At 38.7% G+C, this 25,848-nt stretch overlaps 1 protein-coding gene across 1 annotated transcript in view; it reads left to right on the forward strand.

The window, feature by feature from the left end:
* EDIL3 (EGF like and discoidin domains 3) overlaps positions 1-25,848 on the forward strand; it is a 273,150-nt gene that overhangs the window by 240,623 nt on the left and 6,679 nt on the right. The window contains exon 10 of the mRNA XM_086629011.1: positions 21,266-21,421. Within this exon, the coding sequence (XP_086485137.1) occupies positions 21,266-21,421 (156 nt within the window). The remainder of the gene's footprint in view (positions 1-21,265; positions 21,422-25,848) is intronic.

Raw genomic sequence — 25,848 nt, forward strand, 5'->3', positions numbered from 1 at the left:
CAAATCAGCTGTGCTGCATGCACTGTAAATATTCTGCTTGATATGCATCTAACAGCTTATTCATCAAAAGTGGAGGAAAATTATGGAACTAGAGAAGTCTGAGCATTCACTAGTGGGGGAAAAAGATTTGATTCTGAGACAATCAGTTTGATATCAGGGAAATCAATTAAAGCATGTTACATCATAACTGATTTCTCTTCTGCTGCATCTGAGTCCGTTACCTTAATGATCAAATGGAGTTAGATGCATTTAATCTCTGGTTATGTTACCATATTTCTAATCTGTACTTAAGTGCAAGTGGATGTGGTAATACTCAGATCTCTGAAGGATGGTTTATGCTGGTGAGCTTGTTACAAGTAATATGTTTTAAGCAAAAAGTCAAAAATAGCTAATATCACTTTTTAAATACTTCTCTTTAAGACTGCTGGTTTTACTCCTCAGCAGGAAAAAAAAGAGTTTTATTTTCAACTTAATCAAGCAGATTGCAACATGCACAAAGAGAACTAGGTTTTTACACTGCTGCCTTTCGCTGCTCAAACTGTTTTGGAAACAAATTATTAAACAAATAGACAGTCTGACGAGAATACTCCTCATTGAGCAGCTGTAGGAGCTAAAGCTTTTATTTGTGCCTGTCACTGGTGATGCAGCTGCTTCAACAGCTCCGAGCTTTGTGTCAAGCTGTAGCGGTGGAACAAGAGGCATGCAAGGCTAATGGGTGTGATTTTGGGAACTGAGAGTAAGACTCCTGTTCTCCTTAGGGGCCCATGAAAAATACACTAATTTAAGATCACACGTGAGAAAGGCAGAGTAAGATTCGTGTCTCACTGTTCCTTGCACGAGCTTGTAGGTAAGAGGCAAACGTAAGCATAGTTGATGTACATACACAGTTTTGAAGTGCTGCTATTTTTACTTTGCTATGGATGAAAGAATAATTTCTTAGGATGTTCTGGCAACATATGCCAACTAGGATTGGACCATGTACATAGCTATGAGTCTTATTTGCATGCATGCAGAGACACCCTTAGAACAATCAGGGTAGAATTTGGTAGAGATAAAATTACCAGCATTTAGGGAAAGAAAAACGTATGTTGTATCCCTCATTATCGGTTTGATTTTCTGTTTAGAAAAGGCTTAGCTCTTCCAAGAGTTTGTGCAGATAAAAATACATATTGCAGAGCTCCACATTAAGTAGTGCATAAAAATACTGGCAAGTCCCATCTCATTAATTTTTGTTCAGCACTTTCTTCTCAAAAAGGTTAGTTCCATGTTTCTCCAGGATCATTACATTTTGTCTGCTGTATAGAAATAAATCTAACTTCTCTGATATGCAGCCTGAGAAACTATGAATGAAATTAACGGATTAAATACAATCTGTGTAGTATGCAGTACATTTCTTAATGTCGTAGTGGTAAATTTAAGATGGACACGATATGTGTGTATGTAACAATGCACTTGCCAACAGACTGAATGCATTTTCAGTTCCCGGTCAATTTTTATGAAGTCTTTTTTGTCTAATTTTGGCCCAAATTATTTTAGTTGATTTTCAGAGAAGTCAGAGTGGACTAGATAATAACAGCAAGTGCATGTAAACCGGTACAAAAAGCAATGATAAAAGAAGGATATTCCTGCAATATTCCAAAAATATTTGAGGAAGCACAGATGTGTATAACAAATAACATATCATTTGCATGCATCAGCGAGAAAGTAGCTGAGGCAAGCTTTGCAGAGGAAATAGGTATTCTTTATGTGGCCGACTGATATATTTACTATCATTAACAGGAAAATCATGTTTTTATTTTTGTCAGTATCCCCTACTTCCAGGAAATACCAAAGCATTCCTGGTTATACCTAATGGCCCAGCACAGGACTAAGTGTAGCTTGTTGCTCTTAAATTTGCTCTGAAGGACTTCTACAGGCCAAAAATGAAAATAATTGTGAAAATGGGAAAATGGAGCTGCATTCACAGGTGATTGTTGGTTTCTAATAATCTTGAACTGTGAACTCATATAATAGTTTGAACTTGTCAGGTAAGGTGTCAGCTGTCTGCTCACTGCACATGCTGTCACCATGAGTGCTCGGGGGTAGATGCTGTCATCACGAACGTTCTCCAGAAGGTGCTTTCCACAGTGAAGCTCTAAGGCTCAATTATTTATCCCGATATTGGCAAACACTGGAACATGAAAAGGGCTTGTGCCTGCGCAAAGCCTTTCATAGATTTCTAGGTTGGAAAAGACCTTAGAAATCATCGAGTCCAACCGTCCCTAATCCCCGTTAAACCATATCCCTAAGTAGATCATCCACCCTATTCTTAAACACATCCAGGGATGGGGACTCAACCACCTCCCTGGCCAGCCTATTCCAGTGGCTGACAACCCTTTCAGAGAAGAAATACTTCCTAACATCCAACCTGAATCTCCCCTGACTAAGCTTATACCCATTTGCTCTTGTTCTATCACCCAACACTAATGTAAAGAGCCCTTCCTCTACATCCCCACCATCTTTTCTCAAGTATTTGTAGGCTGTAATTTGTAGGCTTTATTCCTGTGTGATTTTGTGTATTGTTTAGAACAAGCACTGACAGCTAGTTTAAACCTCCATGCAACTGCGTTGTTTTCTGGTAGTGTATGGCTATGGCATCCAGAGCCTACAGAAGGAAACATTAAATGTAGACTAAACAAAAATAATGTAAATATGATATGTGTTTTATATTCTGCATTACTTTGGTGAAAAATATTAGAGATTTAGTAGCGTCCAATATATATGCGCCATGTGTATATATGGCACTATAATGAAAATGAAACTTCCTCAAGCTATGGGTGTGAGCTCTTAGGTATAACTGCCCCAGATACAACAGCCGCACAATCCTGCAGAATTTTATTGTTAATTTTTCATTAGATCACCTACATTGTATCTCATGGTCTTTTATTTCCTCTACTTTGAGAAATTCACTTTTCCTGTTTGGTGTCAGCAATGGTTTTTCTTTTTTAAATTTGCTGCTTCTTCCACATGTGCTTACACTTGATCACAGTTGAATTTATCATAAACAAATAAATTTGTTGATTGATTGATTGATTTTATATATATTAGGTAGGGACACACAATGATATGGTAAGAGTTAGTCTCAGTGGACAAATCATTCAGAATTTAGAGGTTTGAATGGAAAACTGATATAAAGGACTATGTTCGTGAGTATGCTCCTGTAACTCAAATAGCAACTTCACAGAGCAGATAATGTGAAAACCCTTAAGCAAAAATGCAGTATAATCTGAATGTGTATATGTGTGTCTCTAAGTATATATACATATGTGTGTGGAAATATGTGTATATATATGAGTATTTCTATAATGGAAGAACACTTTCTGTCTACAAAGGACTTCAGCATACAAAAGAGAACTTGCCAAATACATCCAAATGCACTGACAGAGTTGCCTTTTTAAAAACCGAGGTTGCCTTTCTAAACTTTGTACAAGATTTTCTTTTAGAGCTTTCAGTGGGCCCGGCATGAGTCGTTTGTGTAGCGTCAGGAACGAACCATGTTCCCTGCTACCACGCGCATCTGTGATGCCTTGCTGTGCTCTGCTGAGCTACAGCCAGCAAGAGACTCTCTACAGGCTGCTCCTCCCACCTGCTGTCAGGAGCTGGTGCCTTCTTACAACATTTCGAATAAAAGCTCTTTCAAAATCCTGCCAGTGTAAAGACTCCAGTTGGCTTCTCAGCAATCAAAATGCAGCCAGACTTCTGCTGGCAGATGATTGCACTACCATCTCAGTCTATGAGGCTTGCATGAACTGTGTGAAGTCCCAAGAAAGTGGAAGGGATTGCGTGGGGCTTTTTTGTTTGCTTTCTAAATGGCTCTTGCCCCTTTCAAACGTGCGTTATTTGGACAAGCGAAATAAAACTGCTTTTCTTTAAGGTTCTCTTTTGTAGCTGAATGTGTAATCAAAAATAGAGGTAAAGAATGCAGAGAAGAGAACTTTAAAAGCCTGGTCACTCTGCTCAGATTTAGCCTCTGACCTTTATGCTTTTGTGCACCAGCATAATTGCAGACATACATACCAAGTATCTCTTCCAAACCAAAGTTCGACATGCAGTGTCATCATAGGTTCATCGTGTCAACCTCAGAAATAAATTACTCGATATAGCAGATAATATCAGGGTTCATACAACTTGATCGCATTTGTAATTCCGGAAATACTGGAAGTTAATATATGTATCCTGGGCTGCATCAAAAGGAGCGTGGCCAGCAGGTCAAGGGAGGTGATTCTGCCCCTCTACTCTGCTCTCCTGAGACCCCACCTGGAATACTGCATTCAGCTCTGGAGTCCCCAGAACAAGAAGGACATGGAGCTGCTGGAGCAGGTCGAGAGAAGGGCCACGAAGATGATCCGAGGGCTGGAGCACCTCTGCTATGGGGACAGGCTGAGAGAGTTGGGGCTGTTCAGCCTAGAGAAGAGAAGGCTCCAGGGTGATCTTATCGCAGCCTTCCAGTACTTAAAGGGGGCCTACAGGAAAGCTGGAGAGGGACTTTTTACAAGGGCATGTAGTGATAGGACAAGGGGCAATGGATTTAAACTGAAAGAGGGGAGATTTAGATTAGACATAAGGAAGAAATTTTTCACTCAGAGGGTGGTGAGGCCCTGGAACAGGTTGCCCGGAGAAGTCGTAGATGCCCCATCCCTGGAAGTGTTCAAGGCCAGGTTGGATGAGGTTTTGAGCAACCTGGTGTAGTGGAGGGTTTCCCTGCCCATGGCAGGGGGGTTGGAACTAGATGATCTTCGAGGTCCCTTCCAACTCTAACCATTCTATGATTCTATGATTCTGTTGGCATTTTTTTGTTGTTGTTGATTTAGGAATTGTTTCCTTCACCCACAGTGCTATAAGCAAAACCACTACTGTGAACTACCCACATTACATCAAGAAAATCAAGAAAATCAATGCTTTTTGTAGTAGATACTTTCTCTTTTTTTTTCCCAGTCTTACCTCTTGTTCTTGTTTAGCATAGAGTATGGACCATTTATCTCGGAGAGTCACGAAGTACTTTTAAATCCCTAAGTGTTTATATGAACCCCCTTGCCTCCTCTTTGGCAGAACCCCCTTGCCTCCTCTTTGGCAAGGTCCTTCTAAAATCAAAAGTATGTGTAGAAACAGCTTCATCTGCCTCATACGTGGCTTTCCAGTTTAAAAGGGCTGAAATATCTTACCTAAATAGTCTTGGGGGATGATCTGTAGCTCTGATATGAGACCTCTGGCCTGTGATATAAGAAGGTCAGGTTCACTGAGCTGTTAATTTCTTGTGAGCTCAGAATCTGTAATGCCTGTACCTGTGTGCAGTGCCTATAGCCAAGATTTTCATTGAAGCTTATGGGGATAACCGCATTAGTACAGGTAAAGAAGGTTAATCAGACCTTTTTGTGTGTGTTTTGGGGCTAATACAAAGACATTGTTTAATCCCAACTGAAATGCAATGCAGTGCTTGCTTCGAGCAGAATATTCTTACCCAGTTCCACAAAGCCTTTAAATCTGGTAGGTTTAACATGACGTTTGGGAAAAGCAGGACAGTTATGTCTACTGTGGGTATAACCTTAGGAGTGTCCTTTAACCTCACTTTGGCAAGACATTCTGCGAAGACTTGGAATCAGTGAGGAAAAATACTTAAGATGCTGTTGCTGTAGAAAATACAAACTTTTTATTAATGCCTGTGCTTTTTAAAATACATTTTTCATGAGAAAAATGAACATTCACACTATCAGATACCATAGCAAATTTGAAAATTATGTTCTTTCACTGATTCAGCTGATATAAGAACAATCATCTGTTGCAAGTCAGCACACAAATTACAGATGATTTGCGTTATAGTAATAGAGGTATATTTTCTGCTGCCTATGGAGCAAATAGTTAGGAAACAGTCCAGCCTGTGGAACCGCAGTGCATGAGTAAGAAATGTCTACTTACAGTCAGTGGAGAAAATCTGCAAACTGCATAAGGGTAATTTTTTATTTGAATTCTTGATAGAAAACTACTTAGCAGACAGTCTGCTGCAGTGATAAGCCAGAGATCTTTTATTTCTGCCTGCCAGCCAACGTAATGCTTTGCTTTCTAGTAGAAGTTACACTTTTTCCTGGTAGATGCTATTGGTAGATGTTCAAGTTTATTTCTCTGATTTAGAAATTTAAAATTATTTTTTTAACTACTGAAGTGTTAAAGTGGATGTGTCACAACATCTCCCACATGCTTGAAGTTGACTGAAAAATTCTGGTTTTGCCAAGTCTTCTACAAAGGTGCAGATTCTTTGACAGTAAACACTGGGTTTTAATAAATCAGGCTTATATGCACCTGACAGAGCAAGGGCTGCAGGAGCCATTTAAAAGATTAATCTCTGAGAAGTGTACACTGGGAACACCAGGGAAAAACAAAAAAAAAAGCAAAAAACATCTGATGGATCTATAAGGAAAACACATTGCCCAGAGCTGAAAATATGTGCTTTTCAGATTTCTTAATGCGGTGATTTCACAGACTTCTCTGTGTGTTGGTGCTTAAAACTTTTAAGATTTTCACTTCATTAATAATTGATCATCTCCTATCTTTCTGCTGTTTTATGGCAGACCAGACTTCACCCTCTGTGATATATGTGTAGCTCTTTGTTCGCTGTAACAGATGTCAGTAGGGGTTGTGTGGGTATGTGCAAATGTAGAATTTCGCAAATTCTCTGCTTCAGATATTACTTTCTTTGGGATCCCGCCTGGTTTATTATAGAAAATAGTTATGTTTTTTTGAAAGGATTCTGTTTGCTTTTCCAGCCATTGCTATACATTTCTCTTCTACTCTCTTTGGTTCAAAAAACAGTCATTTTCTTCTTTTTCAAAACTGTTAGTTGCAATTAGTTATAGACAAAGTACTCCTAGGGAATTTCAGCACTTGATTTGTCTTCATATATTGAAAAATGACTCAAATGTTTTTACTAAGCTGCTCAGTGTGAACATCATAACTTTTCTTGTCAAAATGTTTTATATGTTAAGCATAGAAAGCAATAAGCATGATGTTTGGAACGTATGTATAATTATTTATACTGAGAATGGTGGTAATATTATTTAATACTTTTAACACATCTACAACATTACTTGCGAGTGTCATCTCAAAACTGTGAAGACTCTTCATAATGGCCTTTAACAATCATTGCATTCATTCTTCTCAGTTCAGGAGGGATTAGAGAGGGTTTAGGAGTAGAAACCTGCTCTAGGTTGTGTTTAAGTTATAAAAAATAGTGCATGTAGTTTCTTTGTTGTTTTCTTCAGTGGAAGTACTGTAGAGCATAATGAAGAGGGGAGTGGGTAAAAAAGACCAAGCAGACTCAGAAGATCTGTGTGTGCCCTGCCAGAAGGTCTATTTTAGAGAATCAGAGAATTGCTTAGGTTGGAAAAAACCTTTAAGATCAAGTCCAACTGTTAACCTAGCACTGCCAAGTCCACCACTAAACCTTGTCCCTAAGTGCCACATCTACACATCTTCTAAATACCTCCAGGGATGGTGACTCAACCATTCCCCTGGGCAGCCTGTTCTGATGCTTGACAACCCTTTTGGTGAAGAAGTGTTTCTTAATATCCAATCTAAACCTCCCCTGGTGCAAGTTGAGGCCATTTCCTCTTGGCCTATCACTTGTTACTTGGGAGAAGAGACTGACACCCGCCTCACTACAACCTCTTTTCAGGTAGTTGTAGAGAGCGATAAGGTCTTTCCTGAACCTCCTTGTCTCCAGGCTAAACAACCCCAGTTCCTGCAGCCACTCCTCATAAGAATTGCGCTCTACACCCTTCACCAGCTTCATTGATCTTTGGATGCGCTCCAGCACCTCAGTCTTTCTTGTGGTGAGGGGTACAAAACTGATCACAGTATTCAAGGTGCAGCCTCACCAGTGCTGAGTGCAGGGGAATAATCACATCCTGTTGGCCACACGATTTCTGATACAAGCCAGGATTCTATTGGCCTTCCTGGCCACCTGGACACGCTGCCGGCTCATACTCAGCTGGCTGTCAACCAACACCCCAGCTCCTTTTCCACCAGGTAGCTTTCCAGCCACTCTTCTTGAAGCGTATAGCATTGCATGGGGTTGTTGTGACCCAAATGCGGGACCTGGCACCGAGCCTTGTTGAACCTCATAGAATTAGCCTCAGCCCATAGACCCAGTCTGTCCAGATCCCTCTGTAGAACCTTCCTCCTCCCAAGCCAATCAACACTCACACACAACTTGGTGTAGTCTGCAAACTTACTGAGGCTGCACTCAATCCCCTCTCCCACATCATTGATAAAGCTATTAAACAGAACTGTCTCCAATACTGAGCCCTGGGGAACATCACTTGTGACTGGTCATCAATTGGATTTAACTCCATTCACCACAACTCTTTGGGCCCAGCCATCCAGCCAGTTTTTTACTAAGCAAAGAGTGCATCCATCCAAGCCATGAGCAGCCAGTTTCTCCAGGAGAATGCTGTTGGAAATGGTAACAAAGGCTTTACTGAAGTCTAGGTAGACAACATCCACAACCCTTCCCTCATCTACTAAGAGGGTCACCTTATCTTAGAAGGACATCAGTCAAGCAGAACCTGCCTTTCATAAACCCATGCTGACTGGGCCTGATCTCCTGGTTGTCCTGTGCATTCCATGTGATGGCACTCAAGATAATCTCAACCTGAGCAACCTGATCTAGTTGGAGATATCCCTGTTCCTTGCAGGGGGGTTGGACTAGATGACCTTTGAAGGTCCCTTCCAGCCCTAACCATTCTATGATTCTATGATTCTATGATTCTCCATAACCTTCCCTGGCACCGAGGTCAGACTGACAGGCCTGTAGTTCCCCAGATCCTCCTTCTGACCCTTCTTGTAGATGGGCATCACCTTTGCTAACCTCCAGTCAACTGGCACCTCCTTGGTTAGCCAGGACAGCTGATAAATGATGGAAATCAGCTTAGTGAGCACTTCTGTGAGCTCCCTCAGTGCCTGTGGGTGGATCCCTTCCCGCCCCATAGACTTGTACATGTCTGAGTGGTGTAGCAGGTCGCTCAGCATTTGCCCTTGGATTATGGTGGCTTAATTCTACTCCCCATCCCCGCCTTCAGCTCAGGGGACTGGTGGCCTGGAAAACAACTGGTCTTACTATAAAAGACTGAGGCAAAGAAGGCATTAAGTACCTCAGCCTTTTCCTCATTCTTTGGCACTATGTTTCCCCTGCATCCAATAAAGAATGGAGATTCTCCTCAGCCCTCCTTTTGTTGCTAAGGTATTTATAGAAACGTTTTTTATCATCTTTTATGGCAGTAGCCAGATTAAGTTCTAGGTGAGCTTTGGCTCTCCTAACTTTCTCCCTGCATAACCTCACAAGATCCTTGTAGTCCTCCTGAGTGGTCTGCCCCTTATTCCAGCTCTCCTATTTTGTTCCTGATTTTCAGCTCTCTGTTCAGTCAGGCTGGTTGTTTTCTCTGCCAGCTCATCTTTCGGCACATGGGGATGGCCTGCTCCTGTACTTTTATGACTTCCCTCTTGAAGAATGTCCTTTTTTCCCTTTTTAGAAGTGGGGGTTATGTTTCCCATTTTCCAGTCAGTGGGAACTTCACCAAAACACCGTGCCTTCTCAAATATGATGGAGAGTGGCTTAGTAACTTCATCTGACAGTTCCCTCAGGACCCGTGGATTATGTTATTTTTATGTTCTCACATGAGTTAGAGTGCAAAAGTAAGAGTGTTTTTAATTTTATAAACGTGAAGAAAAATAATCAGATAATAGTATTATTCAAGGCTAATTTGGGTTGTAGGCGCCAGTCACTGGCAATCAGTCGTTTTTCTAAGGAATATGGTTTATTGGGGCATAAGGAGAGATCCTTCATTCCAAAATAGATGTAACTTCAACAACCACATTCTGTGTCCACAGACCTGCAGTCTTCTGTGTCATTCTCTTTTTTAAACTCAGAAGAGTATAGATAAACTTGGGAAATAATTTGTCTGCATTGATTTACTCTGTTGCCTGTGCACCAAAGCATCAGCACCCCTTTGATTAATTATTTAACAGTACAAAGGATGGAATAGCTGTCAATTTTTTATAAAATGAAAAATCTTTCAGCAATTGAGGTGCTCTTTCCATTTTTATGAAAAGATGTGAAAAACATTCAAAGTGAAAAAGCAGCATTTTATTTTTTGCTATTAAACTTAAAATGTCTTAGAGTTCATATTTTTTCTTTTATACTTATGAAAATGAAACAACTTCATAGATAATTTTGAACTTCTTCAATAGAAATTCATACCACTGTTAAACTGGTCAAACTTAACATTTTATGAAAGCTATCATGCAAATTTCAGAGACAAATCAATTTTTTATCACTTCCAAATACTAAAGCTCTTGTTCCAGATCAACTGGAATATTATGTAATATTTAATTTAATATAGTGCAGTTTGAATTAACTGCTACTGCATCTGTGGGTTCCCGTTTAAAACGTGGGTTTGAACTGTTTGAAAGTTCATTTAATCAAGTTCTCTGTTGAAAATTCCGATGATATTTCCCACTCGATCAGTTTTTGTGGAACTTTCATCACGGAAGCTTTAGAATGGAATATATGGTAAAAATGGTAAAAGTTATTCAATTGTTCAGTTATCTGGAATGTGGAAGTCCATTCTCATAACCCTCATTTTCGTTACCCAGATCAGAAACTGAACCTGGACCAGACAAGCCTAATGGCCAAGATACTGATCATCTATTTCAAAAGCATACTTTTCATCTTATCTCTCAGGATGTTTTTTTCCATTTCTGACAGTTCAAAGTGATTTGTTTATTTTTTAAAACTTTGGGGGAACAGGAAAATATCTTCCTATATAACTCCAGGCTTGGTCAACAATTTTAGGAAAGTGTTAGTCCCTTAAATCAGTCATGCTTTGTGCTTTCCGCACACTCCGCAGTAGGTGCAGAGAGCCGATAAGCGTTACCCGGTGTTTTGAAAGCCAAGAAAACACGTCTGTGTCAGATCAAAGGCAGAACTGAGTCCCAGGGCTGGATACGTCCTGCTAGTAGCCTAGTCTTATTTTGACCAGAGGTCTATTTATGAAGCTTTATAATAGGGGCTCCAGGGTGTCCTTTTGACTAATAACAGATAATCTTTTCCTATGTCCTGGAGAATGAAGATTAATAGACCTTTTAATTGTATTCAAGCCAGTCCATTACAAGATTATTGCCTTAGAAGTGCCAAGCCATTTAGTCTAAAAGGAAAAAGAAACTTGGTTTCTTCTGTAAACCTGGAAAAACCTTTCTTTAGCTACAAACGCCAAAGCCAGTTCCTACATTGTAGTGCACTTATTTTGTATATTTCTGCTGGTCATTAGCAGTGTATCACCGGAAACAAAAGCCTGTCCTATCATTTCAGGGGGGAACACACACACAAACATAAAAAAGAGATTTAAAAAAAGCAGCTTACTGTTGTTTTCAAAGTCTGATAGCATAATTCTGACATTTTTAGTTTACAGCTACAGCAGCATAGCTGTATGAAACAAGTTATGCATAATAATCCCATCTGACAGATGGGCAGAGTCATTCTTGAAAAGAATGGCTGAAAGATGCTGTCTTGGCTACATTTCCCATAAAAATAAGAGTCATACACTCAGAGATTTTAAATACAAGGAGGAACTTTCAACCTAAACCCCACTTATCTTCTAGGCAGATTTAACTTTGCTTACAGGCAGGTTTTTGTTAGTATTTCAACAGTTCAGTAGTTATATTCATTATTAGTCACTGCAGTATCCTATGTGCAAGCTTATCTTCAGTTTACTTGTTGATCTATAGCCCAGATTCTCATAGATTATTGGGACATTTTTATATACTGCAAAAAATATTTGCAACATTATTAATCACCTGAGAAAAAACGACCAGGTGAATAATGAACTTCCATATTACCATCATTATTTTTATTTTAAAAATAAAATGAGCTGCTTATGTGTAGGTGAGTCCATTTATGATCCCAACATTTTTACAAAGATGTTTAGCAGTCCTCCAATAAAAGATGTCGCATTATCTTCCCTACTGGAAACCAAGCAGAAGTTGCAGTAATTCATTTGTAGGGCAGGATTTTGCTTTCCCAGGCATTGCATCAGTAGCCTTTGATTTCAGTTTAAAACCCATAATGCACTGAAAACCTAAGACAAATGAAATCTGAGATACTTAGATTTCTCCTGACTACAGTGCAAAAGCTGACTCTGTTTCGAAGTGCTAGTAAAAAATGTTAGCTTCCTCACTTTTCACATTTCTGATTATCGAGTGTCAGTCTGAAATTTACAGGTAAGTAGACCACATTTGACCTGCTTACAATCCAAGATTTGTCCTATGTATGTTTGCTGGTATTTTGGCCACTCCAGCACCTGAGATTCCCTGTAATGTCTTTAATCAGAAAAATAGAGAATCCACACTGGGACAGAGCCCACAGCACTGACAGACAGGAAATCTTACCAGCAAATTTGCTCTTCAACTTGAGATATACTTTAGTAAAATAAAGAGAGGTAACAGAACGCTTTTCTTTCTCTTCTTGCAATCTAAAGAGAATGGAGCATGCCCATCTACCATCGCAGGATGATCTCTTCCTTATTCATAGATTAGAGGAAGGGCAAGCAGAAATGGAAATGGTCAATATTTTTGTAATTTTTTTTTTAACTTTGGTAATCATTCTTTTCTGTGGTTTTTTTTTCACCTTTGGTTATAGTTAAAAGCTTTTCATCAAAAGTTATCAGCATCGTTATGCTTAGTACAGCAAGAACTGCTTTAAATTATATCTTCCAGAAATTACACTCCTGAAAGCTATTTCTTATTATTGTCCAGTCTTAGACAATTTTTGCTTTTAAAGACATGTACCATTATGTAATGAACTTAATGTAAATGAAAATTTTTGCCCATTTCTGTATCTATATCTAGCCATAACTAGGTGCTGGGATCAGTGAATTGTACTGCACAGTCACTGCTTGCAGTAATGTTCAGCTGAAGGTCTCGACAGAAAGATAGCATGATCCACCGTCAATGTTTTGTATCATGAACTACTCACAATCATATTCTTTTTTTTTTAGTGGAAAAATATTTTTTTGTCCTTGGCTTTCTGACAAGAACTCCAATTGATTGATCTAACACAGAATCATAGAATCATAGAATGGTTTGGGTTGGAAGGGACCTCAAAGATCATCTAGTTCCAACCCCCCTGCCATGGGCAGAGAAATCAGAATGGTAATACAGAATGGTAATCAGATGGTAATCAGAATGGTAATACAGATTTTATTAACTCTTCAAGTGTACTAATGCAGCTCAAAAGCTTCTTCTAACTCCACCAGATGTCTAAGCCTGCTTAATCACTGGTAATTTAATGGACTATTTTTAAATCTCTCAGCATCATTAAGGACTGATAAGCTTTGAGTATTCCATAGCAGATAGAGAGACTATTGCTGTTTTATTACTGGTTTCTCGAGTGTTGGTGACCATGGCAATCAACTATGTCATCTCTACTCAAATCTGCTAATCATATTTACAGTAAAAATATGCCTGTACACAGATGTGAAATATTCAATGTTAGGAGAAAAGTTCATAGATCTAATCATCACTGATATTATAATTTTGAAATACTACATTTTGTTTTACTTCAGACTATGTTCAGACCTGGACATACCAGGTACTGCCATTTCCTGAGAGGATGTGAATAGTCCCCGGTAAGTTGTGGGAGTTACTGACACTCACAGAAGTCTTTTCAGTTTGAGGATCAGTATGAAAACAGTATTATCTTGTGTGGGCTGCAGGCGGGCTTTACCAATGTGCTGATACTACAACTGCAGAACATCAACTGCCTTGAGTTCCCATAGGAAATGGGTAGCAACTCCTTTTGGTGCTTTTGAAAATCCAGATCCCAAGGCTAAAATTTGCTGCTTTTTTTTTTTTCTTTTTACATTTCGAGTTTGAGATAGCAATAAAATGAGATTAGTCATGGTTTAGTAAGTGTGGTTATAAAAAGTTTCTCAGTAAGAAATAGGTGCTGCTTTTAAAATGGCTATGCAGTTGATCATATAAATCTGTTTTATCTGAATTTTTACTAAAATGCTGAAAAAATTATATAGTGATTCAGGTTGTTTTTTTTCTCCTTATTACTAAGTACATGAGTACATTAATCACACACTTGGTACTAATTAAGAAGCAACTGCTCCTTAAGAAGTTGTTCACGGAAATGAAGTGACCTGTGAGCTTGTGGGTGTGTTCCCTTAAAAAAAATTCATAATAGTGCCCTGAGATGTATTTTTGACAGTCCATCGAGATTTCAAGCAACAAGCCTCACACCCTAGTTTCTCACTTTTAACTTTTAGTAGGGAAAGCTGATGGTATATAGTATTCTAACTTGTTTGTTATATGCAGTTGCTGCAGTCACAAAGCAATAAGAATAAATAAAAAAGTAAGAGTAATATTTACTATCTTAGCCTACAGGACTACAGACATTAAAAATATAGTGGCACAATGTTAAATAATGTTGCAGATCTAAGCTTTAATTGAAAAAGAAGCATGCAAAACGAATTCCATGTTTTTAAAGAAGAAAAAGAATACCACTCCAATCTTACTTCATCTGAAAACAACCCATCTCTACCTGGATTCATGAGCTAATAGAGACCCAATGAAATGTAAATAAATTTTATTTTATTTTATTTTATTTAGGAGGAATTAAAATCCTTTATACTGGAATATTGAACAAAGTGCTCTGAAATGCTTCTTCCTATCAAATTATTATGGCTTCTTCTAGAGCATTTCTTTTCATCTCTTAACTTTTATTCTTACTGTAATTTTTTCAGGTTTTATTAATAAATATTTACCCTAATAGTGTATATTTAAGTGACTATACTAAAAACACTCTGATACTTACAATGCCGTGATGGAAATTAGATTTCTCTACCAAGAGTCTATAGTTGCTTGCTTGGCTTTTTTGCTTCAAAGATTTTAGATGCAATTAGACATGATGGATTATATTCTGTTGCTTTTTTTTTTTAATATGATCCTTTGGAAAACAGCCTGAAATGCTAATCTTCGTAGTTTATAAACAAGAAATGCTGCTGAAATATTGTTAGAAACATATAGATGTTGCGCATCTGTGGCAAGTGTACTGTACCGTCACGAATTTTCCTTTTATCTCCAGTGTTTGGGCATGGAGGCAAATGCTAAGTGCCTGCATCTGATGCAGTAAGATAAGGAGAGCTGCAGTTCTGCCTTTAAGCTGTAGACACTGGAAGCCTGTCCCTCCTTTTCTTAAGTTTGGGTGTGGATAGCAGCTATCTGAATGTGCCAGTTTACCCTGGAAAAATTGTGGAAGTCATGAGGTCTTAAATGAAGAGTAAATAACCTGCTTAAGGCTGTCTTGGTGGGATTCAGGTGCCCAGCCATGAGTCTCTAACATTACCTTGAGTCTCCAACATTACCTCAAGCATCCCAAAATATCTGAGACTTAGTTGCCAGACCAGCATATGTGATAGGTAGATCTGCACCTTGGTGAAACAGCAGCTAGAGACCATGCAGTCCATCATTTTTCAATCTTTTAAGGTTAAGTACAGCCCCCACCTTGGTAGTTCTGCCCTTTTATTCTCACATGCGTTGAGTCCAGCTTTCTTTGCTTTTGATCGCTGATGCTTTTAGTCCAAGAAACTCTCTCTTTTGTTTGCCGAATAGAGTAGGACGACCCAGAAATTAATCAGCGTTATCTGGCAACAAGTGATAAAAGAACAGTTCACAAAAGTCACAAAGGTAAATCACAGAATCATAGAATCGTAGAATGGTTAGGGTTGGAAGGGACCTCAAAGAACATCTAGTTCCAACCCCCCTGCCATGGGCAGGAAAATCCTCCACTACACCAGGTTGCTCAAAGCCTCATCCAGCCTGGCCTTGAACACTTCCAGGGATGGGGCATCCACAACTTCTCTGGGCAACTTGTTCCAGTGCCTCACCACCCTCTGAGTGAAAAATTTCTTCCTCATGTCTAATCTAAATCTCCCCTCTTTCAGTTTAAATCCATTGCCCCTTGTCCTGTCACTACATGCCCTTGTAAAAAGTCCCTCTCCAGCTTTCCTGTAGGCCCCCTTTGAGTACTGGAAGGCTGCAATAGGATCACCCCAGAGCCTTCTCTTCTCCAGGCTGAACAGCCCCAACTCTCTCAGCCTGTCTTCATAGCAGAGGTGCTCCAGCCCTCGGATCATCTTTGTGGCCTCCTCTGGACCTGCTCTAACAGCTCCATGTCCTTCTTGTGTTGGGGACTCCAGAGCTGAATGCAGTATTCCAGGTGGGGTCTCAGGAGAGCAGAATAGAGGGGCAGAATCACCTCCCTCGATATGCTGACCACACTTCTTTTGATGCAGCCCACAATATGAGGAAAAGGAGAGGGAGAGGGAGAGGGAGAGGGAGAGGGAGAGGGAGAGGGAGAGGGAGAGGGAGAGGGAGAGGGAGAGGAGGGGAAAGGGGAAAGGGGAAAGGAGTAAAATAGGAACCACTGTGAAATAGGACCTGGTGACCCTTGGATTTTGAGGGTTCTTTCTTCTCCTTTAACATTACAGTGTAGGTAAGGAGTGTGTTAATTTTAAAGACTGTCTTCACTTTTTGTGCTTTGGTTCACATGATGGAACATCTTTACAGAGCATGAAATGGATTCCTTTCAGATGAAATTAAGCCAAAAGGTGTGCTTCAAAAGTTGGCCCGCTAGCTGGAAGCAAAAACTGAGCAGCACACACTTTGTAGGCATCTTATTCTCTGTGTCAGCTGCTTTGCTTTACAGATCTGCGCCCGTTGCTCTCTGCTGCTTGTCAGTATAAACACAGCCTACCAGTGCTTGTTGGTTTCCCCATTTCCAGTGCTTTGGGCATTATGGCTGGCTTTTGCTAGATATCAGAGAATCACAAAATGGTTGAGGTTGGAAGGTACCTCTTGGAGTCATCTTGGTCCAGCACCCCCAGTCAAGCAAGGCCACCCAGAGCCGGTTGCCATGTAAGGCCATCCATCTCCTCTGTTAATGTCTGAGGTGCTGGAGACTTCGGCAATTTGTATCTTCTTGAGGTTTGTCTTGCAAGCCAGAGTCGCAATGTGTGTTTCTGTTCCAGGGTTCCACATGCGATCTCATGAAAGCTATCCACCTCCTCTCCTGAGTCCTGTCCACACATAGTTTATCATTCCTTTTTAATAGTCCCAGCAAATGCCTGGAACTTAGTTTCCACCAAGTACGTATAAGAGAGGAAAGGTGTGTTGGGTAGGAGTGGGGAGGGGATGTTCAGAAAGTTACAGTTGATATTTCATGACACGTCTGCTCCACTTGTACTGAGCTTCCTGGTATAATGGAGACCCAAGCCAGAAGACTGTGGTAGGCAATGCATCACCATGAGGTCTGTATTGAGTTCAGAAGCAGTGTAGCTGTGCTCAAGCAACCTGCATGCAAATGCAGTTGTACTGCTTGCAGATCCAAACTGGTTTATGGCCAACTGCCCCAACTGTCTAGAAGTATTTCATTCTTTTGTTCCTGCTCTTGGGAGAAGTGAATGTTGCCGGGCAGAAGGTCTCTGCATCTATAAGTTGCAGTTCTTAAGGAGTACAGGTGCAAAGGTGGCTATATGAAGATGGGGCACAGCTGCATAGTCACATGCAAAGAGATGAGGTTTATTAGCTTCGAACTACTCGAAACAAGGACAGAGTACACATGTGACTGTTTTCTCCTGATGAAGAAGACCTATTTACAGTACAGCTACTAGTCACTCCGTGTTTAACTGCACACTGTCACATGGTTCATGCAGTTCATTAAGAATGTTTCCTATTCAGGTGGATTTATCTTTGTGCTTTTCTTACATTAATTCCCCTCCAAATCACAGTGAATCGTCTTTAACATCTGAAGAAAGGTAGGAAACAGATATGTAGGAAGGGAGTAGCTATAGCCCGAGAGAGTTCTTTCAGACACAAGATGTTAAACTGCTTTTTGATCAGCTGCTTGTAGAAATGTACATTAAACTGTAAACCATGGTTCTTCTTGTAACCAGCTAATGATCCTATCAGTCGCAGACTAATTGCCTCTACCTCGTTCTAAATTCTGCTGCATTGAAAAAGCCAAAGTCGCATTCTGATCCTGTTAATCACATTCAGCTTTGAAGAGTACACAGTGGTTGTGTGTTAATTCAACTTCTCTCCCTGGTAATTTGTTTGATTGCCTGTTACTTGCAATCTGCACTAACTGAATAAATGTGTTCTGCATCCTGATGGGAAGTTATGGCTTGTGTTTAAGCTATTTTAATGCAGATGTTTTGCCTAGAAGTTGGCCTAAATTCTTCTCACCTTTCAGCTCTAAAGTACCTTCAATAGGAAGAATGAAAATCAAGGGTGTTAACCCTTTGCAGAAGGCAATAAAGCAACAGAGTGAAAGCTAGATTTCCTTAATGGAAAATAGGTTAATAGCTATCTTTACTGCCAGAAAGCTTCTCATCAGCTTATGAATAAATAAGTAAATAAGATACTAAACCATGAGAAGGAGATGCTGGTGCTACATCCTTTTATTCTTTTCCTCTATTTCCAGCAATATGTATTGTCTGTATTGTCAAGACCTAGAACAGAGTCTGTCTATTCATGACTTTTTTTTTTTAACATCTTTTTGAATGTAACACACATACACAAGCACACACACATATTCTACGTAGTACTATGTAAGTCTTTCAGAAAAAGACTAAGCATATACCAAATTACCTTTCAGCCTCCCATGTCATTTTTCTGAACGAGAGTACAAGGCCACTGCATATATCCTGTAAGCACGAAACAATTGTTACTGGGACATTTTTATTAACACTGGCTATGTGTGATAGTAAAGATTTATTGTGATTTTACCTTTGAAATCCTCTGAATCCTAATGAGAATTTTTTCTCCCTGTTCTGAATTTCAATGAGAAATACTCTGAGTGCCATGGCCATGTTAAATATTTGTGAAATCTTTTCAGAATACTTTCAACATTTTAAAAATAAACAACTTTTTTATGGAGGTATTTTTTGAAGTTAACAGGAGAGACTTTAGTATAAGAAGCATTCTCTTCTAAAAAAAAGGTTACACTTGGAAAATGCTAATGTTAAAATTATTTATAAAGAGAATCTATAAAGTTGACTCTGAAATGTTTAGTTCAAATGCTGCCTGGAAGTGTGGACCAATTAGTGATTCCTTACCAGATCAGCCTTTTTGAAACAGAGACTATTTATTCATTTAGACTCCAAAATATTTGGAAACAAGGTCTGGAGACCTGGTGTTTATTAATTCATGAAAGACTTACACTAATTAGCAGTGTTCATTTCCCAGAGGCCCACTCTTAGGCTATGGAAGCAAGCCCCTCTGCACTTCTTACAGAAGAAAGAAGTCCCTTCAAGCAGTCCTTGAGAGCATCCAAAGCAGAGTCCTGCTCTGAATGATCATTGACTGCGTTCCTCTGTCTCTCCATTGACCAAAGAGAAAACTAAAAGAGTTTTGTCTCCCAAGGATACTTCCTTCATATTCTAGGTGCTCCTCTGAGCATCTGATTGCTATCAGATGGCAATAAATTAGTTTATTCTGGTAGGACTAAAACTCTTGGACCGTCTGCAGACAATGACATTTTGCACTTACTGTTGTAATATCTCAATATTGAAACTTTACTCTTTTTCTTAAAAGTTACTCTTTTTCTTAAAAGGATTTGCTACTCATTATTTGCTACCTGTCATCAAATGCTGGGGCAAGGGTCTCCAGTCTTCCTTGTCTAATTGCTCTAAAAAGTCATTTTTCCTCTTCTTTTCTTATAAATGTACTCTTAGTCTTTTCTGTGTTTTCTTCTTTATAGAGTCCAAACTGTAGTGTCCATCTTTCAAAGGCATCAGCTTGGAGTAGCTAACTTCATATGCTTGTTTATTTTTCTTTCTTACAATTAATTTCTTATGCTTTGTATCACATCTGTTTTTCTGTCTTGCCCCACATTCCGTCAAAATCTAGATTGCTCAGAGGGCCTCAGCTTCCCAAAATTGCAAGACTGGATTTTCAGCATTTGATCAGCCAGAGATTCTTTATTTCTTCATCTTTTTCTTAATTTTTTGCTGTAAAAACCTATCACTCATCTTCTCATGGAGTTCAGCACTCCTCTCGTTTTACTGTAATATTTTTACTATTAGTCTCTCTTGCCTGGTTTAACAGACAATATTAAAAATGCTGGCTGCTTCATAGCCATTTATTGTTTGAAATAAATCTACCTTTTTTTCTTTTTTTTTTTACTGGCTGGCCGCATTGCCAGAAGACACAGAATGAAGCCTCAGTTTTACCTTCACATTTCAAGAAAATGTCAATTTTGATGGGGAATTCAACTTCTCCATTCTTCCTCTAAAAATATGTTCTTAGATCAATTTATTTCTGTTATTGTATTCCATTCCTTAATAATTTTAATCCAAGGCATCTGGGCTGAACCTGTTTTATTCAGTGTTTGCGTTCTGGTTCAAAAGAACTGATCACAGATGTGCTGACCCACGTGAAAGCTACTTGAAAGCTCAGATTTTATTAGGCTTTAAGATTTCTGCCTTGCATTTTCAAAAGTCTTTTCCTAAGATGATAAAACAAAGAAGTCAAAAAAAAAACAAGCAATGAAAAAGTCAGAGCTTAGAGGTAGGAAAAGAAATAAAGGCTTAAAGAGAGAAGAAAAGTTCAGCAGGAAAAGAAGTGCAATAGCAAATGTTTTAAAAGACTTAGTAAGGCACAGACTCTGTTCCTGCAAAGGAAATGGAAAAGCACTTGGGGAATCAGCCTCTGGCATATTGTATTCTGATTATTGGGAGCACATGAGAACACTTTTTGGCTACAAATTAGTTGCAGTGGAGGGTGCTGTGTTGTTGAGACTGTGTATGGGAACTAGCACAATGGAAAATGGTACGAGGTTGGCCCTGTTGTGCCATTGGGTGGTATAAACAGTAACTACCAAACAAAGGACAAAAGTAAATTGACTCAGAGAAGGAATCTGTGGTGTCAGTAGGCGGTGGGCACGGTTGTGAGAAGTGCAGAGCCACCTCTTGGACTGGGTCCTCTCTCACCGTGCAGAAGGGGCTTCTCAAACACCCTGAGTTTTCCTGCTGGCATCCAAGAACCATCTGCAAACAACGCATGAGGTGCTGCACCGTTTTGCTTTGGTGGGAAGTAAAGTCAGACAGCAAACAGAAACTCTTCTAATTATGTTCTCCTGTGTTTTGTTTTGTTTCTGTTTTGTTTTGTTTAGGTTGACCTGCAGGTCCCTACAAAAATCACTGGCATAATTACCCAAGGAGCTAAAGATTTTGGTCACGTCCAGTTTGTGGGGTCCTACAAGCTTGCTTACAGTAATGATGGGGAGCACTGGATCATATACCAAGATGAAAAACAAAAGAAGGATAAGGTAAAGAAAAGAGAAAATTTTGGTATTTCGGTTGCGCTTACAGAGGATCTGCAGTAACTCCAGTGCTGAAAGCCTGTAGATTATTGCATCCTGTCTGCTTTATAGGGTTCCATATGCGTAGGATCCCACAGATAAAAGTCAAGGTGAATAAAAAAGAGTCATATAACACAATGACATTCACAGTGCAGTAATATCATACCTATCAGTGCAATGCACCTGATTTAACACTATTAAATATGGGACATAAAACTTTACAGTTCTCCATTTATTGGAATTATTTCTTCCTTTAACTCTAGAGGAGAAGGTACATAAATAGCGGTTTATTTGTATATTCAAAAACAGTGTCTCAGTGCATATTTTGGTAAGTGTGCACTATTTTCTGTAATTTTCTGTAAAGCATATCTTTAGTGTATCTTGTTACCTTGCCATTTTGGATTGATTTTTTTTTTTCCTAGAAATTAATCACTAGGCTTTCAAATACCCAATGAAAGATTATTTTTTATTGCATTATTAAATGAAAACAAAACATAAAAAGTTTCAAAACTTCCTTTGCAAATGTTTCATGAGAAGCATAAAGAAAGTATAGGTTTGCTAATTGGTTTACCTGGAAGCATTTAACTTTTCTCTTGTTATTTAGGGTATTAATCATTGTACCTTTCCTTTAAACTGTATAACACTTATATACTGCAAATACCTGACTTCATAATATCATCTGTTGAGAAAGAGATTATAGCATATGCATTGCTTAAGGGAAATGTTAAGCAAGCTGACAGAATGTGAATTATTTATTAAATATCTTAGTGGGATTATGTCTGATTGAAACAAAAGATACATTAATAAAAATACCAGATGGCTGATACGTCTGATAATGCATGTCTCAAATATGGTGTTTTTAACATCCATATTCAGGGTCATAAATGTTCCCACTTGTACTTATTTTTCTTGGAATAAGCAAAAATTCTTCATTAAAAAAAAATAATACCCTTCATATAGGTGAATTAAATTCACTTTTTTGAAGTAATGAGAACGCTTTGGTATGTATCAATGTGTGTTGTATGAGTACAAGTGGATCTATTGATGAGGGTTTAGACAACTGCATCTCTTAAATTTCACTTATTTTAAATGATTGATCATATGTACACCCATTTAATAGAGGAAGGTGTCTTAAATTACTGGATTAAATATGTACATGACTGTATGCGTGTGTGTGTACATAGACATGTTATGTTTATAAGATTATTACCCAAAGATGACACTGTAAAGTCCCACTCTTAAAAGCCAAATGGCAGTTCACTGTGGTTTTATCCTCCACCAAGGCTTTTCCCCATCAAATTCTAGCGGATTTTAGATAGGGAAAAAAAAATCAGTTGTTTTAGTCATCCAACTGAGAAGGTCCTGACACCAATGATTATGGATGTGTCTAGTATAATTGGTTGTCAGATAAAAATTGGAAACAAACAACTCACCTTTCGTAAATGTACCATAAATGCATTCAATATAAATGACAGATAGTCACTTCAGTACTTTGTACACATCCCATTTTAAATCCCTGGCATTTAAAAACAGAAGCAAAAGATCTGCTGTGAAAGAAATGTGTTCTCCAACGTCAAACTTCTATTAGCGAACTGTTACATTCATTTTACTGAAAAAGGGAACGAGTCTCCAGTTCAAGTCTCCAGTGAGAAACACAGTAACAGTGGCAAGCAAATGTACTCTCACTTATCAGCACTGTTCCAATCTACACTTGTTTATAATATTTGCCAAGGCAATTAAATTCTTTTTGCTTTCATCATCAGCTGGATTGTTAGTTGTTATATGCATACTCGATTAGGAACAATGGAAAACTCTTAATCATTGTCTTATTGAAACATCTCACATCTTGTATTAATTAACATCCCTAAGAATAAAATAGATGCAACTTATTATGATTCTTTAACAAATCAAGAGCAATTAAAAGCAGAGTGAGATCAAATACACTTAGCTGGAAATTAGAAGTTATAACTTCTGAATTTAAATTTGTGCAAAATAAACAAGATCACTTGATACGAGTCTAGACATCAGTCTTTGATACACAACATCATTAATACAAAATATCTTTACTATTTTTATTTTTTTCCATAAGACAAAAGTCTAGAAAAGTCAAAAGTCTGATGGCAGAGTCTGACATTCCAGAAATGCTAGCTGTTGGTCAGTGAACTTGGCAAAACATTATAGGAAGTAGGACTGGAAAGGATCTTGAGACAGCACCTAAACATATACCTCTTGAGCAATGAAGAGACTACACTCATCTTGTCCCATCCCTTCTGCAGTCTTCTTAGCAGAAAATGGGATTCAGCAACTTCCTAGTCCCTTCCTGCCACCCTGGGAATAGGTGCAAACATTTCATTGTTACAACTAAAGCTTAATTAATTCTGAACCTGTCCTTCACCTTGTACAATGCTCATATCCTGCACCATTCTTCATCAGACTACTATTTAATATGTTTGTAGAAACAGCCAGTGATAAAAATTCTACTGTATAAGCAGTCTATTTCAGTGTTTAAATATCCTTAAGGGTGGAAAGGTTGCTTATTCACCTCCCTGCAGTACATCCGCCCTGTCCTCAGAGGACACAAAAACCTGATTTTATCTTCCTCTTTTGAGACAGATTGTTTTGGTTGAAACATGTTAACTTCTTTCTTCTTGGGGAAAAAACAATCTTCATTCTCTCAGTCTTTCCTCAAAGGGTACATTTTCTCAACCTCAGATTGTTCTGCTTGGACCAGCTCTTCCTGAAGTGGGGTTTCCTGAGCTTGTTGTAATGTTGCAATCCTTAGCGCAGAAGTGCTGCCTGCTCCATCATTCTCCATATTGTGCCTGTGACATTGGTTATGACTTCCTAAGCTTTGGCTTGCTACTTACTCACCATTGATCTTCTGCGCCTTTCTTACAGTTGTCAAGATGACTCTGAATTTTGATCCCACTTTTCAAAGTGGGAGGAGCTTGGCGACATCTGCACTTTTAACAAGCAAATCTATTTCCAACATCCATTTCATTACTGAAAATACATAACTTGCGTTCAACCAGAGGCATGGAGCATCACCTAGTAAAACCTTCCAGTTTGACACCAGACCCTTTGTCACCACTCCAGCTAGGTGTGCATCGATGCAGAGTTCTCTGATGGGATTTGACCCCTGCATTTATACAGCACTAGAAATACTGGCTGCACTCTGGCCTCTGTGCAGTGGAACAAAAATATAAATGAAAAATAAAAACAGCCAAAGAAAAAGCAATGCTGTGCCTCATCCATGGGGAGCAAAAGAGAAATGATGTCATTGGTCCTGTCTGATAGTAACATATTTGCACAGCATCCACAGCAATTTCCTTAGCTTAAGTTAAGATACAAGATTTGGCCCAAAATGAAAGAACACTGTAGAAGAAACCACGTTTTCACAGCAAATTTAAACTTTCATTAAATGTTTCTTCTGTCCCCTGGAGATACAGAAGAGTGATAAAAGATAGATACTGGCAACTATCAACAGCAGCAAGCATAAATTATTCATAATTTACCCTTATTCATTCTATTTATTTACGGAACATCTTGGTTTCTTCTATGAAGGATAGAATATACAGATTTCTTATTTCCTCTGCATGTGATATACTCATCCTATATGTGTGATCCTTGTACAATCATCCAATAATTTAGGAGAGAGATAGTTCCAAAAACTTCCAGGGAAAGGAAGGCAGGATAAAAGAAAAATAACTACTTTTAAGGTCCTAACAAAAGATGTCATTTTACAGTCTGGAAAAGCAAAGATAAAAAGAATGTTTCAGATACAGAAATCATGGAGATATTGGTAGTCTGGTAATAATGATTTGCAGATGAATATTGTGACTTTAAAACACATTGAAGTAAACACCGAGAGCTTAATCCTGTCTGGTGCTGGACATCTCACTGTTCAGCAGTTATGGGATGAGTCCTAATGTATCAGCGGATCTCAGTGAATTCCTGAAGCTATTCCATTTTGTGAAGTTATTTTACAAAGGAAAAAAAATACTGATATCTTGTATTCACAAGTGCACTATGTGCAGCCTGTATCTTTGATTGATCTGCAACCAATTAGTTGTTTCAAACAGAAGGAAATACAGCGTTCAGTTTTCTTCTTTCCACCATTTCAAATGGAAAAGTTGTTCCAAGAACAGTGGCTCCTGCAGCTCCTGTTTGGCTTCTGCTATTTTAACAGTCAGCCATTTGAGTTCACATCTGTGCAGAACTTCCGGGAATGCAAACGAAAAGTTACTGGGGGAAAAAAAAAATCTTTAAAAAACTGATGCCTTTCTCATTCATTTTAAATAGTTTAAAATGAGTAGCCTGGAAAATATGAAAGCTTTTCCTGTTGTCTTCAAGAAGCAAAATAAGTTACATTGCAGGCTGGCAAGTAGGAAGAA

The sequence above is a fragment of the Tauraco erythrolophus genome, chromosome Z (assembly GCF_009769465.1).
Source record: "Tauraco erythrolophus isolate bTauEry1 chromosome Z, bTauEry1.pri, whole genome shotgun sequence".
In the NCBI taxonomy this organism is placed as follows: Eukaryota; Metazoa; Chordata; class Aves; order Musophagiformes; family Musophagidae; genus Tauraco; species Tauraco erythrolophus.